General features: G+C 43.7%; 1 protein-coding gene across 7 annotated transcripts in view; it reads right to left on the reverse strand.

Annotated features, from left to right (window-relative positions):
- Nucleotides 1–18,625, reverse strand: part of POU2AF2 (POU class 2 homeobox associating factor 2) — a 144,737-nt gene that overhangs the window by 34,926 nt on the left and 91,186 nt on the right. Inside the window, exon 1 of one of the 7 annotated variants that reach the window (XM_073585172.1) lies at nt 9,846–10,117. The exons of 5 other annotated variants lie outside the window; for them this stretch is intronic. Coding sequence is in view for 1 of the 2 variants with exons in the window: in XM_073585168.1 (XP_073441269.1) it covers nt 5,380–5,398 (19 nt within the window). In the remaining variant the exon portion in view is untranslated. Of the gene's footprint in view, nt 1–5,379; nt 5,497–9,845; nt 10,118–18,625 lie in introns of those variants that run through there. One more of the 7 variants, XM_073585168.1, reaches the window with a different exon arrangement.

Raw genomic sequence — 18,625 nt, forward strand, 5'->3', positions numbered from 1 at the left:
CATGCTCCAGTAGGTGACAGGCACCTAACCAGAGCATGGTAGATTCAGGGGGCCCGCTGTTCATGGGCGCATTACACCCCTTGGCGGCAGGCCCTCTGACGGCCTGGGGGCAGTGGTGTCCCCTGCCTACATGCTAGGTACGCCACTGCTGCACTGCATGTCATTTTTTTTTAACTACATTTTTCATGAGTATGTGGATGGGATTTAGACATTTATGCTGCATATGACCCCGACCTAATGAACCGTTGAGTTAGGCCTCTTTCACACTTCAGTTTTTTGCATCAGTTCAAATCCGCCAAAAAGTCAGACAAGCGGATCCGTTTTGAACTGATGTGAACGGAAGGCACAGGATCCGTTTTCAGACGGATCCTGAAAATGAGGAAATCTAAAGGAACCGCTGGCCGGGAAGGAGAGAAAGAGAGAGAGATTTTTTTTTTGGTCCGGCAGCCAGAAAGAATTTCGGGTTAAATGAGTGTCTGGAGGATCCGCCAGAGAAAAAAACGTTGCAAGCTCCGTTTGGAAATCTTTGAGGATGGTGACGGACACGAACTTTTGGCGGATCCTCAAAAAAAACGGATGCAGCGGACAGCAATCCGTCACAATCCGCCATTAATGGAAGTCAATGGGGAAAAAAACAGATCCTCAAAAGAAAATTGAGTATCCGTTTTTTTCAAAACCTGGCGGATTGTGACTGATTGTAAAAAACTGAAGTGTGAAAGAGGCCTTAGTATGCTTTTTTTTCACAAATACTTCTTACATGTTTGCTCGTTTTTCCTGATGTAAACCTTTTATTATCATGGAATTCTGCAGTTTGCTAGTTTCTGCTGCCATTAATTCTTTCAGGACTTTGAAAATGTGACATTTTTGAAGCTTGGAAGCATTTTTAAACAGGAATATATCATTTTCCACTGGGACAATACATGTTGTAGAAAAAAACTATTGTTTAGCTCCTTCACACCAGATTTTGCTTCAATTTAACATTTCTGTTATAAAATCAGAAAATCTGACGCAAAATTGGAGTTTATGTGAGATAAGAACAATGGATGCTTCTGATTAGGAAAATTTATTGTGAATTCATCCTGAAATTGTATCTGCTACTTGTTACTTTTTCTTTTGTCTCATTACTTCCTGTACTAATACTTTCACTTTTAATTAGGAAGTGGACTCAGCTGTATCTTGATATTTGGAACAAGAGACAATCTCCATCTGCTGGCCCAAAGTAAAGAGTGGTTTGCTGATGGCATGTTTTCCACTACACCACCCCTGTTCAAGCAACTTTATATAATCCATGTGCCAAATAATAACATTGCAATATTTTATTGAATACATATAAAAGAATAACACTATAAAACATGTACAAAATAGGGACAACAATGTGCAAAAAAGGCCACATCATTAAGGTAAGCAAAAAGCTATAAAAAATCCCATAACAGTATATGGAAAAAGAGTGAAAAAAATCTTATTACATTTGGCAGCAATCAAATCTCAGGACAATAGAAGAAAAGTACCCATGTGTAGTAGAATCAATATAAGTCCTAAATGGTACTAAGGGGCCAAGTATAAGAAGAGGCTCAAATAATTGCCTAAGTGTCCAAGAAAAAATATGCAACTCCAGGTAGAGAAAAGTTAATCCATGTGGCAGAAATGACCAGAGTACATATTAGAGATTTGAAAGCTAAGGTATAAGGAAGATATATAAAAGAAAAAGTGTTGTTACATTACCTTAAGTAGTGGCGGTACGCCAGCGCGTGTTTCGCATTTGCTTTTACAAGGGGAGTGTGTTTTTAATATAATCAGGTAAAATTACCTTTGGGTATCTTTTATACAGGGTGCCGCTACCGCCTGGACTAGCGCGTCCGCCCCGACGCGCGTTTCGGCTCCTTTCTCAAGGGGCCTACTACCAACCATGTGTCTCCATTATTTATATCACCCAGCTGCAGCGTGGTATACCATGTGACCAGAAGTGATGCTCACCACCCGGATGTGACACGTCACATCCGGGTGATGAGTGTCCCTTCCGGTCGCGCAGACCTGAAATGGCCGCGGTTATCTGATTATATTTGCGGAGTATTGTAATTATGGGTATGATGGTTATTGCCAGGCAAGCGGCGTTGTTTTATGGTGGCCATCTAGATCATAATCTGTGATGTGGCCTATACACCTTGCGATTTTATGGCTATATTAATATTTAAAAACACACATGTGACATGCACAATGTGAACAAGTCTGTTGGACCATGTTCACTCCACCCTGACTGAAACACAAACAAAAAGCACAGAATGACAAATGTGCAAAAATACCTTGCAATAAGACATATAACAGTAGTCAGCAAGTGCTGATAAAAGGTAATAACAAACACAGGGTATTTAGTCTATACGTTTTTTTGCAAAAAAATGTATAACAAGCTGCCTCACCAACGTCAAGGTAACCCGTATTGTGTCTTGTGTGACATGCACATAAGGAGCTGTCTTGCATCACGTGCCCATACCAGAAAGCGCCTGTCTTAATCCTGCTCATTTAGATACAGTTCATATGTTCAGGTATTAAATACATTAGATAGGGACTGCTTCAATACGGGTTACCTTGACGTTGGTGAGGCAGCTTGTTATACATTTTTTTGCAAAAAAACGTATAGACTAAATACCCTGTGTTTGTTATTACCTTTTATCAGCACTTGCTGACTACTGTTATATGTCTTATTGCAAGGTATTTTTGCACATTTGTCATTCTGTGCTTTTTGTTTGTGTTTCAGTCAGGGTGGAGTGAACATGGTCCAACAGACTTGTTCACATTGTGCATGTCACATGTGTGTTTTTAATCCAGTTTTTTCATGCTTATGCATGATTTGAGGGACCCCACCCCTCTCTTGTGTGACATGCACATAAGGAGCTGTCTTGCATCACGTGCCCATACCAGAAAGCGCCTGTCTTAATCCTGCTCATTTAGATACAGTTCATATGTTCAGGTATTAAATACATTAGATAGGGACTGCTTCAATACGGGTTACCTTGACGTTGGTGAGGCAGCTTGTTATACATTTTTTTGCAAAAAAACGTATAGACTAAATACCCTGTGTTTGTTATTACCTTTTATCAGCACTTGCTGACTACTGTTATATGTCTTATTGCAAGGTATTTTTGCACATTTGTCATTCTGTGCTTTTTGTTTGTGTTTCAGTCAGGGTGGAGTGAACATGGTCCAACAGACTTGTTCACATTGTGCATGTCACATGTGTGTTTTTAATCCAGTTTTTTCATGCTTATGCATGATTTGAGGGACCCCACCCCTCTCTTGTGTGACATGCACATAAGGAGCTGTCTTGCATCACGTGCCCATACCAGAAAGCGCCTGTCTTAATCCTGCTCATTTAGATACAGTTCATATGTTCAGGTATTAAATACATTAGATAGGGACTGCTTCAATACGGGTTACCTTGACGTTGGTGAGGCAGCTTGTTATACATTTTTTTGCAAAAAAACGTATCGACTAAATACCCTGTGTTTGTTATTACCTTTTATCAGCACTTGCTGACTACTGTTATATGTCTTATTGCAAGGTATTTTTGCACATTTGTCATTCTGTGCTTTTTGTTTGTGTTTCAGTCAGGGTGGAGTGAACATGGTCCAACAGACTTGTTCACATTGTGCATGTCACATGTGTGTTTTTAATCCAGTTTTTTCATGCTTATGCATGATTTGAGGGACCCCACCCCTCTCGTGTGACATGCACATAAGGAGCTGTCTTGCATCACGTGCCCATACCAGAAAGCGCCTGTCTTAATCCTGCTCATTTAGATACAGTTCATATGTTCAGGTATTAAATACATTAGATAGGGACTGCTTCAATACGGGTTACCTTGACGTTGGTGAGGCAGCTTGTTATACATTTTTTTGCAAAAAAACGTATAGACTAAATACCCTGTGTTTGTTATTACCTTTTATCAGCACTTGCTGACTACTGTTATATGTCTTATTGCAAGGTATTTTTGCACATTTGTCATTCTGTGCTTTTTGTTTATATTAATATTTGTAGTAGTTTATTATTAGGGCTTTTTCAGTTCTGCCCCTTGTAGCTGCAATATATTGCTGGCAGTCCCTGAGTCTATCCATTTTCATGGTAGCTGTCTCTTCCTGGATTTGCGCGTTTAATGAGTGACTGTGAGCAATGAGTGTATCTGTACTCTCCTACTTCCCCAGTTTTGGCAGTATTGTTTCAATGAATTTGCTTCAATAAAAATTATATTTTTATACACACAAATAATTGCCTTGTGATTATCCTTTTTCCTATGGTTGTATGAGGTACCGGCAGACGCGGAGGGTCCTCTTCAGTCCTCTTCCATGCACTTCACATTGTATGAATATGTTATCGTACCCGAGGGAATCCCTTTCAGGATTCCTAGCTAGGGATTCCCTTGGTCAAGAAGACTCTCCACACAGGTAGGGACCTCAGCAAAGGGGAGAGAAGCGATTTTTATTTTCTGATGAGAAAACTCCAAACATTGCCTGTTTGAGGTCGGTGTGGTTGAACCCGAGCAGGCAATGTTCGATACGAACCCTGAACTTTCCAGATTGGGTTTGCTCATCACTAGATACAGTATCATATGTAATGGATGACAAAAAAGAAGCCATTACATGTAACACCACTAGTACATGACAGTAAAATGATGGTCACTTGTCTTAGATCAGGGGTGGCAAACTCATATTCACTAAGGGCCACACCAATTTCATAGTTGTCCCCAAAGGGCTGTTTGTTACTGAAAGATCGGATGCACACAACCAAATCCGGTCCAGAACATGCATTTCTCTGCACAGAGCAGTGCATGCCCCTGTATAAGGCATGTCACAGTGGATCAGCTCTTTACCAGGCTCTGTCACATCTTCCCTGTATTTCACTGAAATCATGGAGCGCTATGGCTGCAGCTTCCAGTCACTTGTCCTTATTGGTGCTGAAAGCTGCTGATAAACAGCTGGTTCAATGCAGAATACAACTGGACCCTATTCTTGGTCTAATCTGAGGAATGGGCATCAATAGAAAAAGGGATCCTGAAGTGAGAATACCACTTTTATCTGCTGCTTCATTCTTTTGTATACTGGCAGAGTGTTCTGTGAGGGCTAATCCCAAAACCCCCCCTTCTGGAGACCTGATAAAGAGGTTCTGTAGAAGCTGGTTAACCACCACTTTAGTTCAGCAAAGCCAATATCTCAGTTCTTCTGAGATGGTTGGTGGGATTAACCCTGTAGTCAGTCAACAGTCCCCCTGCTTCCATACATAGTCTGCATTAAAGGGGTATTCTCATGCAAAACCGCAAAATAAAGCAGCATGCTTTCAGCAATCATGTTGCGGTAAGCATGCTGCTGATCTTCCCCTCCTGGTACTTACCTAGAGGTCTTCTGCTCATCTTTGCCTGATCTTGTCCTGACTGTGTAGGCTGGCGATCGCCATGCTGGATCCAGAGTACACTACGAGTCCTCTCCTGCCCAGCGTCCTCTTCTGCCTGATCTCATCGCGGCACTGTGCATGCGCAGCAGTGTTTTGGTGACAGGATAGGCATCCTGCCCCCTGGATTGACTGATGAATGGGGCAGGAGTGACGTCATGTCAGTGAGCGGCCAGGAGACATTCAGCCTCACTGCCGCGGCATTCATGCTTCATGGATCAGTGATCCAGGCAAGATGAAAAGACAGCCAGAAGCAGGAGAAGACATCACGGGGAACCATTAGACTGCACTCCGGGACCCAAGGATCTACAGCTGCGCCAGGTAAGTATGTCAGTTTTTTTTATGTTCTAGGGTGATAATACTTTAAGGCCAGCCAGTAGAGCTGCTGAAAAGGCAGCCACAAGAATACCCAGCAATTGTGGTCCTGTATATTTTATTTATTATTATAGGTATGTTCAGCCCTAGATGTTTAGTTCCCTGCATATTGACCCCAAAAGCTGATTGTGAAACATCTGGGGTCAAAATACTAGGGGCAAAACATCAGATGGTGACGCATCCAGGGACAAAATGTTGTAGGTGAAACATGTGGGGGCAAACTGCTGGGGGTGAAACATCCGGGGGAGAACTGCTGGGGGGAAACATCCAAGGGCGAAATGTACCTGGGGGCATACTGCTGGGGGTGAAACATCCAAATCCCATGGGAAAGCAGCCTAAGATGTGAATATTTCAAAACATAATTATGTGCAAAAAAACAACAAAAAAGTAAGTAAACAGGCTTAAAATGCATACTATATAATGCTTCATAATAACGATTTTTTTGTCTAAACTTTTTTTTATATAAAAGTTGTAGTAAACATGGTTCAGGAATATTTCTTTTCAAACTTTCCTTTTCAACTTTACTGATGACCCCAACAATTTTCACATGTTATCTGTTTGGAAGAATGTTCCTTGCAGATATTTTGTCCACAAATAGTATAGATATGCTCAGATTTCCTTTCCTTCTTTGCTGGACAAATATAACAACGCTTTTTTTTTTTTTTATTCTCTTGGCTCTGGATGTTCCTGAAAATGTATAACACATTGGATCATAGCTTCTGTAGTTTGCCTTGGCAAGCATTTCGTGTTGCTTCTCTCCATCATGGTAGGCATTAAAAGTTCATAGCAAAGTTCTGTCAAGAATAGACTTCTCTTGTCCTTCCTGTTGACATGGAATTCTGGATGCGTTTCACTATAAACAATATAGGTATTGAGGGCTGACACAGCAAGCATATTAGAAAAAATGACTACAGGCCAACGTTTTGTCTGCCTCTTGCACGAATACTCTCCAATCATATTGTCCATTTTCTCCACACTGCCTTTAGTATTATTATAGTGCAGGATGATTTCTGGTTTCTGTTTCCTGTCATTGGTGTCAATCCTGCAATCACGATGCATGGTACTCAGTAATATCACGGATTTTTCTTTCTTCGCTTTATAAGACACCATTGTCGCTTGATTGCAGAAACCAAAGACACTCATAAAGTGTTCACTGTGGATTGTGCTTCATGATTGGAGGAATTTCTCGGCGGTTTGGCTTCATAGTACCAACAAGTGCAAGTTGTTTCTGAAGCAAAAATTTGCCCAGTTCAAGATTGGTAAAGTAGTTGTCCATTGTTTTATTTTTTCCAGAATTGAAAATTGGTAAAAGTGTTTTTACTATGGCAGAACATAGGTCTCTGGACTGGAGCATCAATTTCTTTGCCACAGTAAATCAGACCATTCATCTCAAAATAGCTTGCAGAATCACATCCAGAAAATTTTTATTCCATACTAGGCTGGTATACTGGGCATATACTGAATGAATTTGCAATGTCCCCTAAAGGCAAGAAGTTGCTCATCCACTGTCACATTGAGTCATAAAGACAAGTCTTCCCCAGCAACAGTAAGGACAAAAAGACTGAGGATCACATGTAAACCTAGTACAGGCCTAAAAGGCCCCAGGTATGTGAATATGGGGTATTCCCAACAAAGAGTTGTACCGAAATGCCTGTAACATAAAAATATATGAACTGGAAATTACCAACAACTATATACCTGAGGAATACCTAGAGTTTCCGAATTCTAACTAAAGTAATCTTGCAGAAAATAGAAAACAATTAACCTAGCAGGCCGGCAAGGCCCCAGGTATGCGTTCTAGGGTTAACCTACAGTAGACATATGTCATGTGAGAGCCAAGAGCCTCTCAAACATTAGAACAGTAAATAACGAAGAACCTTTTACCCTGTTTCCAAATCAGAGCAAAATGTTTTATATGTCATAGCCAAAAGTGTTGGCAACCCTTCAAATTGTTCCAGAAAATGAAGTATTTCTCCCTGAAAATTATTGTAATTTCACATGTTTTGTTATACACATGTATAGACACTCGGTTAGCCAGCGAGCAGGTGCCAGATTTAGGGCAAAGTGGGGCCCCAGGCAAAAGTCTAAAGCCCCCGTTACACACTGCAATATCACTAGCAATATCGCTGTAAAGTCACCGATTTTGTGACGTTACAGCGATATTGCTAGCTATATCGCTGCATGTGATACTTGCCTCCGACCAGCTCCCCCGCTGGTTATCGCTGATCGCGCGAGAAGCTCCTGGATCATTCCTCATCGGCCACTTCCTGTGGCGCTTCCTGCTGTGACGACGAGCGACGCGTGGAGCCGGGCGGGAGGACGCAGGGTCGCCTCGTCTGACAGGTAAGTAGCGATCCCCGTCCCCAGCGATGTCGCTGGTGAGATCTGCCTGTGCGGCAGCTCACTAGCGACCACCTAGCGATGCACCAGCGATCATGACCGCATCATATCGCTGGTACATTGCTAGGTGTAACGGTACCCTAAAATGGGGCCCCAAATGCTAACATGTTGCACATCACACAGAAGTATTTGTTGTATTTACATATGCTGAGTTCAGGCCGCTTACTGAGTGTGATCGACTATATTGAAGTCGTTCAACGCTTGTTTCCCGGCCTCTTTACACCAACTGAGAAAGAATGATGGGACCAGAACAATCACTATTAGATCAATCTGTCCCCATACAGTATCATGTTATCAGCAGCACATCTACAGTTTACACTGGCGTTGTGCTGCTGAGAACTATGATTTTTTTTAAACAGTCCAATCACTCGATGAATAGGCAGAAATTTGCTTGTTTAGTATAATACACCCCATAGTCCTCCACATAGTATAATGTGCAGCACAGTCCTCCATATTGTAAAATGCACATCCCATAGTCCTCAATATATTATAATGTGCCCCATAGTCTTCCACATAGTATAATACACTCCCCATAGTCCTTCAAATAGTATAATACACATCCCATAGTCCTCCATATAGTATAATACATTCCTCATAGCCCTCCATATATTAAAGTACACTTCTCATAGTCCTCCATATATTAAAATACACTCCTCAGTCCTCCATAAAGTATAATACACTCCTCAGTCCTCCATAAAGTATAATACACTGCTCAGTCCTCCATATAGTATAATACACTCCTCATAGTCCTCCATATATTAAAATACACTGCTCAGTCCTCCATATAGTATAATACACTCCTCATAGTGCTATATATAGTATTATGCACTGCCATAGTCATCCATGTAGTACAATTCACTTCTAATAGTATAATGCACCCAATAGTTTTTCATTTAGTATAATGTATTCCCCATAGTCCTCGATACAGTATAATGCAGCCCACATATAGTATAATGCTGCCACCCCAAAGAGTATAATGCAGCCACCTCACAGAATATAAAGTAGCCCCCTGAGTATAATGCAGCCCCGCCATACAATATAATGTGACCCCCATAGAATATATTGAAGCCCCCCTCATATAGTATAATGCAGCCCCGCAAAGAATATAATGTAGCCCCTCCATAGAATACAATGTAGTCCTCATATAGTGTGATGCAGCCCCTAATAGAATATACAGTAATGTATACCCCTGTAGAATATAATGAAGCCCTAGAGTATGATGCAATACAATGTAGCCCCCTCATAGAGTATGATGCAATCACCTCTCATTGAATATAATAAATTTAATACAACCCTCATAGAATATAATACAGCCCACCTCCCCATAGAATATAATGTAGCCCCATAAAAGAGTATGAAGCAATCCTCCCTCATAGAATATAATACAGTCCCCATATAGAATATAATGTAGCCCCCATAGAATATATTACAGCCCACCTCCCCATAGAATATAATGTAGCCCCATAAAAGAGTATGAAGCAATCCTCCCTCATAGAATATAATACAGTCCCCATATAGAATATAATGTAGCCCCCATAGAATATATTACAGCCCACCTCCCCATAGAATATATTGTACAGTAGCCCCCCAGTACTCATGCACTGATATATTTAAAAAACACACACATTCCTCACCTCTCCTCGTGCCCCGCACTGCTCCCGGCTTGGCTCCAATCTCAGCGGCTCAGAGGCAGAGGGGAATAATGGGAGAGGGAACATCAGCTGCCGCTCTCTCCTCCATCATTGCTTTGAACTGTATCTGTGTCATAAACGCCGATATAATTACATGCGTGGGTGCTGGTGGAAGGATTCGGCGCTGGCGGCAGGTGACTGGCTGTGAGCCCCGAGGGGAGCGGGGGCCCTAGGCCGCTAAACCCGGCCCTGCCACCGAGCATGCTCAGATGACGCCTGATCCCTGCTAGTTTACTCATCACTAAACTACACCTCATTCTGCTAAAAAAAAAAGTTTAAGAAAAGTGATGGGTCTTGGAATATGAAGACAGAAGAAACGGTTATTATTTCTGAAACTTTTAAAATTATCAAACAGTAGCAAAAAAATGATATACATTATATGGGAGCTAAATGCTGCCGCTACATTAATAAGTATGGTGCAGAAAAAGACAATTCCCGAATTGGCTAGATGGGCAATATAATACAAAAGTTATGTTCATATGTTCATTATTTAGTGATTTACTGGTGTTTTTTTATTTGTCGTTATTGAATACATTTTTGCATAATTCTTGAGAAAAGGGCTCAAGATAATCGCAGGGACAATTAGCCATATGGCAAACATGGGCACAAGCCAAAGCTGTGTGCCAGCAGAGCAGAGTAACGGAAGAGGCCTTCCATGGAAAGTCAGGGACACCGTCAGGTTAAATCTGAATAATAGGTGAAGATAATGTGGTCTGCATAAGGATTACTGCATCCGACACCACACCACAGACCTTACACCCACTGATATATTTACTCAATGTGAAATGTGTTTTTCAAATTTTCTTTTTCACTTGTTTAGTATATGTTTGTCATCACCACCAAAGCCAGTGACTGACTGCAGCGGTCTGGTCTACACAGGTACAGCACATCATTTCTGCTTGATAAATGCAGAAGGGCCCTCAGAATCTGTGCTAGTGCCATGGGTATTAAAAGGAACTAGTCATCTAAATCATGCTGCCCAAACTGCAGACAGCATAAACCGAAGCTCCAGCTGCAAGATTTTAGAAGGCATATCTTTAGCTGAAATAATCTAACATTTCAGAGAAAATATAATTAGAGAGCTGGGAAGAGCCAGCCGGGGACTAGTTTGGTCTTTAGCTATTGTCCTTGGCCGACTTTTCCCAGCAATCCTCCCAGAGGAAACTGATAAGTCTGTTCCTATGTACAACACGGGAGTGACCTCTTATCCTCTTCTAACAGCAAATGATGGCCAGGGACGGAGCCTGACTAGTCGGGTCTCTCCCTATGGTCCCCGGTTGGATCCTTTAACTGTATCTTCTCTGAAACACCGGAACATTTCAGAGAAAGACATACCAGGTTGCAATCATAAAGCCAGGCTCTGATTCATGCTGCCTGCGGTTTGGGTAGCCATGATGACAGATTACCTTTCACAGATGAATATTGTTTATTGGATTAATTTGTTGCTCTCCCTTAAGGTACTGTCACACTAAGCGATATCGCTAGCAATATCGCTATAACTTGTGACGTTATAGCGATATTGCTAGCGACATCGCTGTGTCTGATACCTACGACCTGCTCCTCCGCTGGTTATCGCTGATCGCGCGAGAACGTTCAGGACCGTTTCTCGTCATCAGCTTCCTGCGGCGCTTCCTGTGGAGCCGGGCGGGAGGACGCAGGATCGCCTAGTGTGACAGGTAAGTAGCGACCCCCGACTCCTGCGATGTCGCTGGTGAGATCTGCCTGTGTGGCAGCTCACTAGCGACCACTTAGCGATGTACCAGCGATCCTGACCGCGTCATATCGCTGGTCGGGATCGCTGGTACATTGCTAAGTGTGACAGTACCTTTAGATTAGCCATAAAGCACAAGATTAAGGACTACACAGCCTTTATCTTGTGCAAAAAGTATCAAACAGTATCCAGGTGGACTGTGGTAAAGGTTATTGTCTATATCCCTGGTGGTCTAGACCTAGTTAAGCCCTCCATACACATTAGACCAATGTTTCCCAAACTCCTGTCGTTGCGGACCCCAACATGTCATGTTTTCAGGATTTCCTTAGGATTTCACAGGTGATTGAAGTATCATCAAGGCATCAGGAATTCTCTTACATGTGTAACACTGTGGAAATCCTGAAAACATGAGCTGTTGGGGTCCATGGGGACTGGAGTTTGGGAACCACTGCATTAGACTAACATCTTCAAACCCACAGATATCGATGGGCTCGGCCAGCAGTCTAATGATGTCAGGGGAGATAAGGATCCAAACTGTCTAATTTCCAACTACTGAACCTTTTGTAATCAGCGGGATAAGCTGCCGCCAGAAATGTCTGACCGTATCTTTCTCATAGAGAACAAAGGAGCATTCAGCAGAGCGAGCAAAATAAGAGTCAAGAGTCAAAAAGAGTCAAAACTGCCGGCAGGACGATTGACGAAACCAATAGGCCAACAGATATAAAAAGTTTTAGCGAGGGTTTAATATCATGGGTGGTGAAGTGTTTAATCTCTGCAGACCTAATGGTGGTCACTAGTCCTGATGATCCGGGGCAGTCAAGAGGTTATTGGGCTTTTCTAGCAGACAAAAAAATCATTTTCATAATCAATTGAGGACTGAAATAAATATAAAAAGATAAAATGAGTCCCGTAATACTTCCTATTAGTTGTGATAGTCCGGTTATATCTTTTTTTTTTTCGTATATGTACCTACCTACTGTCAATGTAATGCCTTTATGCATCTGTATCTGTACTTGTTCCTGCCTTGCTGCTGTAATGCTCTGAATTTCCCCATGGTGGGACGATTAAAGGATTATCTTATCTATTACTGATTACCGTCAGCAGCATTTGCGACCTTTAAGCCCCCGTTACACACTGCGATATCACTAGCAATATTGCTGTAAAGTCACCGATTTTGTGACGTTGCAGCGATATTGCTAGCGATATCGCTGCATGTGATACTTACCTCTGACCGGCTCCCCCGCTGGTTATCGCTTATCGCGCGAGAAGCTGCTGGATCATTTCGACGTGTGGAGCCGGGCGGGAGGACGCAGGATCGCCGCGTCTGACAGGTAAGTAGCGACCCCCGTCCCCAGCGATGTCGCTGGTGAGATCTGCCCGAGTGGCAGCTTACTAGCAACCACCCAGCGATGCACCAGCGATCCTGACTGCGTCATATCACTAGTCGGGATCGCTGGTGCATCGCTAGGTGTAACGGTACCCTTACCCGGTTTATACTTTCTGGTCCCATCTTGACTCACTACAAGTGGTAAAGCAGGTCATTGCTTTTCCCAGAAATTGGCTACATAGGCGTTTTTGGTGCGCCTACACAGAACCAGGAAAAAAGACCAAAGGAAACTGGGAAAGCATTGGAACGAGAGCTGCGGAGGGGAGTCTTTTTTTCAGAACACCTGGTTTATGGTCAGAATAGAAGATCATGTCTAGTAATGGGTAATAAAGATGTAGCTATCACTATTCCTGGTGGTACAGACAGTAACAGGGTTATTGTCAGATTTCGTGGTGGTCTAGGTCAGTGAGAATGTTAATAGACTGTGGCAGTAAGGACCCTAATGTAAGAGTCTCCTACATCATAGATGAACAATGAGGAACATATGGCCGGCACGCAACAGTACATGTTTGGTGCTCAGTGGCAGTGGAGATACAGGTGATGATAAATGCAAATCACTCATAAGCTAATAATAATAATAAAATTTATTTCTATAGCGCCGACATATTCCGCAGCACTTTACATTTCAGAGGGGACTTGTACAGACAATAGACATTACAGCATATCAATAATCACATTAGATCATAACAGATACCAAGAGGAATGAGAGCCCTGCGTGCAAGCTTACAATTTATGAGGAAAAAGGTAGACACGAAAGGTGGGTGGTAACAGTTGCCCTGATTGTATGGACCAGCCATAATGTTAAGTGTGTAACAGTACAGACGCTGAAGGCTAATGGATGCATAAAGCATGTGGGAACATGATGCGGGGAACCTGGTTATGGTAAAAACTTTTGGCTGTGCCACATAGGGATAGATTAGGTTAATGTGTTGAGGCGGTAGGCCAGTCTGAATAAATGAGTTTTCAGGGCACGCTTAAAATTGTGGGGATTGGGGACCAATCATATTGACCTGGGAAGTGCATTCCAAAGAATTGGCGCAGCACGTGTATAGTCTTGGAGACGGGAGTGGGAGGTTCTGATTGAGGACGCTAACCTCAGGTCATCAGCAGAATGGAGGGCGTGGGTAGGGTGGTATACTGAAACAAGGGAGGAGATGTAGGGAGGTGCTGAGCCATGAAGAGCTTTGTGGGTGAGGGTAATAAGTTTGTACTGGATTCTGGAGTGGATGGGTAGCCAGTGTAATGACTGGCGCAAGGTGGAGGCATCGGTGTAACGATTGGCGCGGGATATAATCCTAGCAGCAGCATTCAAGACAGATTAGAGGGGGAGAGTTTGGTTAGAGGGAGACCGATTAGAAGAGAGTTATAATAGTCAAGACGAGAATGAATAAGAGAAACAGTAAGGCTACTTTCAGACATCCGGTGTGTGGGGTCCGGCGGCGTGCGTCGAAAAGCCGAGCCGCCGGATCCGGCCTGCAGTGATGACACCGGATGTGTATGCGGCGTCTGATATGGCTCGGACAGGATTTAAAGGAGCCGCAGGAGGAAGATACATCGGGGACGAGAGAGACAGCCGCCGAAGGGTATGGGGGAGGGGGGGTTAGAGAGAGAGACACATGTGGGGTTAACACTCAGTGTCCGGGTGACAGAGAGATATCTCTAGCCCGGACACTGAGTGTTAACCCACAAGTGCACGGCGAGAGAGATCTCTCACAAGTGTCCGGGTGAGAGAGAGATATCTTGCCAGGCACTTGTGGGGTTAACACAGTGTCCGGGCATGCGCTGTGTAAAAAGCCGTTCCGGCGCTGCAAAAAAAACATTGCAGGGAACGTTTCTTGCAGACGCCGGACAGGCATTTTTTGCTGTATCCGGCAAAAGCCGGACACGCCGCATGGCCATCAGGCGCAATGTAGCGATAATGCTAGTCTATGGGATAAAAGCCGGATCCAGTGGCAACCGGCTTTTACATTTTTCGCCACATCGTGCCTGATGCTAAAAAACTGATGTCTGAAAGTAGCCTAAGAGTTTTTGCAGAGTCAAAAGTAAGAAAAGGTCGAATTCTAGAAATGTTTTTGAAGTGCAGATAACAAGAGCGAGCCAGTGATCGTATGTGGGGAACAAAGGAAAGCTCCGAGTCAAGCATGACCCCAAGACATCGGGCATGTTGCTGGGGAGTAATAGTGGAACCACACACGGAAATGGCAATGTCGGATATAGGTACATTAGTAGTGGGAGGAAACAGAAGGAGTTCAGTCTTTGACAGGTTCAGTTTCAGATATAGTGAGGACATGTGGGCCGCCCTCCCAGGGCTGTGGGGTACTCGGCACTGGGCCGGTGTCAGGGGAATGTGTCACAGCAGCGGTGACCCGGTCCGTGGCCCTGGGCACCCAAGTCAATGGCGGAATGTATATGTAGTTAATGGAATGGTATAGTTTGCGACGCCACCTGTGGTGTTCGGCAAGGGAGGTGTTAAGCCGATGCTGCAGACAGATCCTCTGGGACAGATGGTAGGATGCAGCAGTGATGATATAGCCCTCCACAGGCAGGGCTGATGTCCCAGGGCAGTGTAGTTGTAATGGTTGTGGAAAGGCGCAGGCAGTGTAAAAGATCGTACCCAGATGTAGCGGTGCTGAGTGGGTTGACACAAGAATGAATGGAGGACACCGAGGCTTGCAGTTCCAAAGCTTTACTCACAGTCTGCGGTACACAAGGGTGCCTGCCTCCGGGCCGTGTCCTCCGGATCAGAGACTCAGCCAACCTCCAGGCCAGATGGAAAGCTCCTCTCCAACACTCCGCCAACGTGTACCTTTCCTGAACGACTCCTCTATTGTGCCTTAAGGTGTGAAGATCTCCAGTACCGTGGTACCATGGAGTTCCTCCTTTCAGATGCTCCTATCAATTCTACTCGTATGGCAGACAGCTGTAGCCTCTCTCGGGGACCCATTTCTCCGGAGTCCTGGCTCTCTATTCAGTTGCTGTTGTGCCCCAAGTCTTAGTTGGGAGTAGTGCATTTACAGCCAACTACTCCACCAGTGTCTGCTGCAGAACCATAAGTGTCCATACAACCTCGGGGACCGGGCCCCGGCCTTGCGCTGAGAACCTATAGGCAGGGTTCCTCTTTCCACATGTCTCCTCTCTTCTCCTACTCCTTTGTTCCGTACTGATCCTTCTCTCTTATGGAAGCTTAGGTTGCAGTTCTACGTCTTTCTCCTTCTGTTCCTTTCCCGTGCCAGCTGGCTCAGATCACTGAGGCAGCTGAAGCACTCCTTCCTCCATCCCTTCTTCCAGGGATCCCCACTCCTCCCGAGTGGCTTCCTTCCTCGCTGACCTTCTGTCAGACTGATCCCCTCAGACTCCCCTGTAATCCTACACTTTCCCACTCTTTTATATATCTCAACTCCACCCACCTCCCAGCAAATCCAGTGTTCCATGCAGGGAACCACAAGAGGTGCTCTGCTACTCTCTAAGCACTGAGCCGCAATGTGGTTGTGCAGAACTACCCTGTTGTGTGGGGTGCGAGTGTTGGAGTGTGGAAAGAAGTTCCCACGTTACCTGGATGGTGGGGCACTACACCTTAGGAGAAGGTGCAGTACCTTTGTGGCAATTGAGCCTCAGGGGCGCCACACATGATGTTAGTCACAGCGTTTAGACAATCGCTGGTGTTCACAGATTGCATTTTTGCTGCGTTTTTTCTGCAGGCAAAAGCTGCTCTCTGGGCAGTAAAGAAACTGCTTGCAAAAAGTAGGTTTTGCTGCAAATTTGTTGCATTTTTGCTGCGCTTTTATTGTCTCTTGTGCATGCTGAGAAAACTTAGTGCCCACCAAAAAACATGATGCAACTTCCTGAGGTTTTTGCATAAAAAATGCAGCAAAACCTCATACCTGCATTTTTTTGCTTTCTATGGGTGAAAAAACACTGAAAGAAGCGACATGCTGCACTTTGCAAAAACGCCGGTTTTGCAACTCAGTCAGGAAAAAAAACAATGTGTGCGCATGAGATTTCTGACATCTCATAGCTTTTGCTGGTATTGTAAAGCGAAGCTTAAAATTTTGCAGAAAAAGGCAGCAAAAACGCAACGTGTGAACATAGCCATAAAGATCAAAGTGGCATACATATTTATTAATGCAGCATGTGTCTGTACAAGAGGGACAACGTTTTGGTCAACAGACCTTTTTTACAGCCTACAATGTATATATACAGTATGTAGACACATGAGAAACAAAATATATAGTCTAAAATTGCATATGAAAAATTCATACGGAAATAATTTTGTATGTCAATCATGCACAAAACTAAAAAGATAGGTGAAACGTTGGCCGTCTTCTGTCCAAATGCATGCTGCAATAATAAATACATATATCACTTGGATCTTTATGAGTGCCCTAGCATTTATCATCACCATAGATCAAAAATGATTAACTGTATCTCTAGTGCCATCTATTGGAAGTAGCAGTAATAGAAGTCAATATCGACCCTTTAAAGAGTTGATCCTTAGTCAAAACAAGGCTCTTTAAAGAGAACCTGTCAACATGATTTTGCATGTTAAAATAAAGGCTTGGCCACAACGGTGCAGTTATGAAATATACATTAATGAAGAAATCCACTCCTGGTTTCTCTTTAATCCGTATTTGAGGCTTGGGTGTAAGTAGTGTATAGGGTCGGGATTGGGTGAAGGGTCTTTGTCTCTGCCCCGGCCCCTCCACCTGTCTCTGGTGTCTCTGCCTCCTTTTTTAAAGTTTATGCCAGTACCATTTATTCTTATGTAGATTCATGACCCGCGGTCTTCATTAAAATGGTGCTGGTGGCAGTGCATGTGCAAGTCAAGATCTCTATCTGAGCATGCACCGCCACCTGTGTTATTTTACTGAAAACTGCCGGGACATGAATCTGTGCTTGCACCGTCACTTGCGCTATTTTACTGAAGACCGCCAGGACATGAATCTGCACATGTGCCGCCACAAGCACCATTTTACTGAATACTATCGTGAAATGAATCAACACATGTGCCGCCAAAAGCATCATTTTACTGAAGGCAGTCAGGACATGAAACTGCACATGTGTCGCCACCTGCGCTATTTTACTGAACACCGCCAAGACATGAGTCTGGGCATGCGCTGAAAGCAGCAGGAATGGCACTGATGCAAACTTTAGAAAGGGAGGCAGATTGCCTCTAGTGTCTATCGGAGGGATTGGGAAAGAGCCAAACATCCTACCCACAATCCCGCCCCTGTGCATTGAAAGGTAATTATGTCCAAACTTCAAATTCAGATTAAAGATCAACCAGAACGTGTATTCCTTCACTAAAGGTACCTATTGAGTCTGTATAACGGCACCATTATGGCCAAGCCTTTACTTGAACATGCAAAATTGTAATGACAGGTTTTCTGTAAAGGGTCGATATTCACATCTAGGATTGCTACTATCATTCGGCAACACTAGTGTGACACTAGTCAATACTCACAGACAAGCTGTGAAGCTGGGTCGTCAAGAGATCAGTGATCAGATACCAAGAGGGCTTGTCACAAACAAAGGGGTAAGGCAAAGATGTAGTCAGGTAACAGTCCAAGGTCAGAATTCTGGGAATGTAGCAGCTCAAGACAAAGGGGCAAGGCAAAAGGATAGTCA

Source organism: Dendrobates tinctorius, unplaced genomic scaffold (genome assembly GCF_039654945.1).
Source record: "Dendrobates tinctorius isolate UK_male_01 unplaced genomic scaffold, ASM3965494v1 ptg000086l, whole genome shotgun sequence".
Lineage (NCBI taxonomy): Eukaryota > Metazoa > Chordata > Amphibia > Anura > Dendrobatidae > Dendrobates > Dendrobates tinctorius.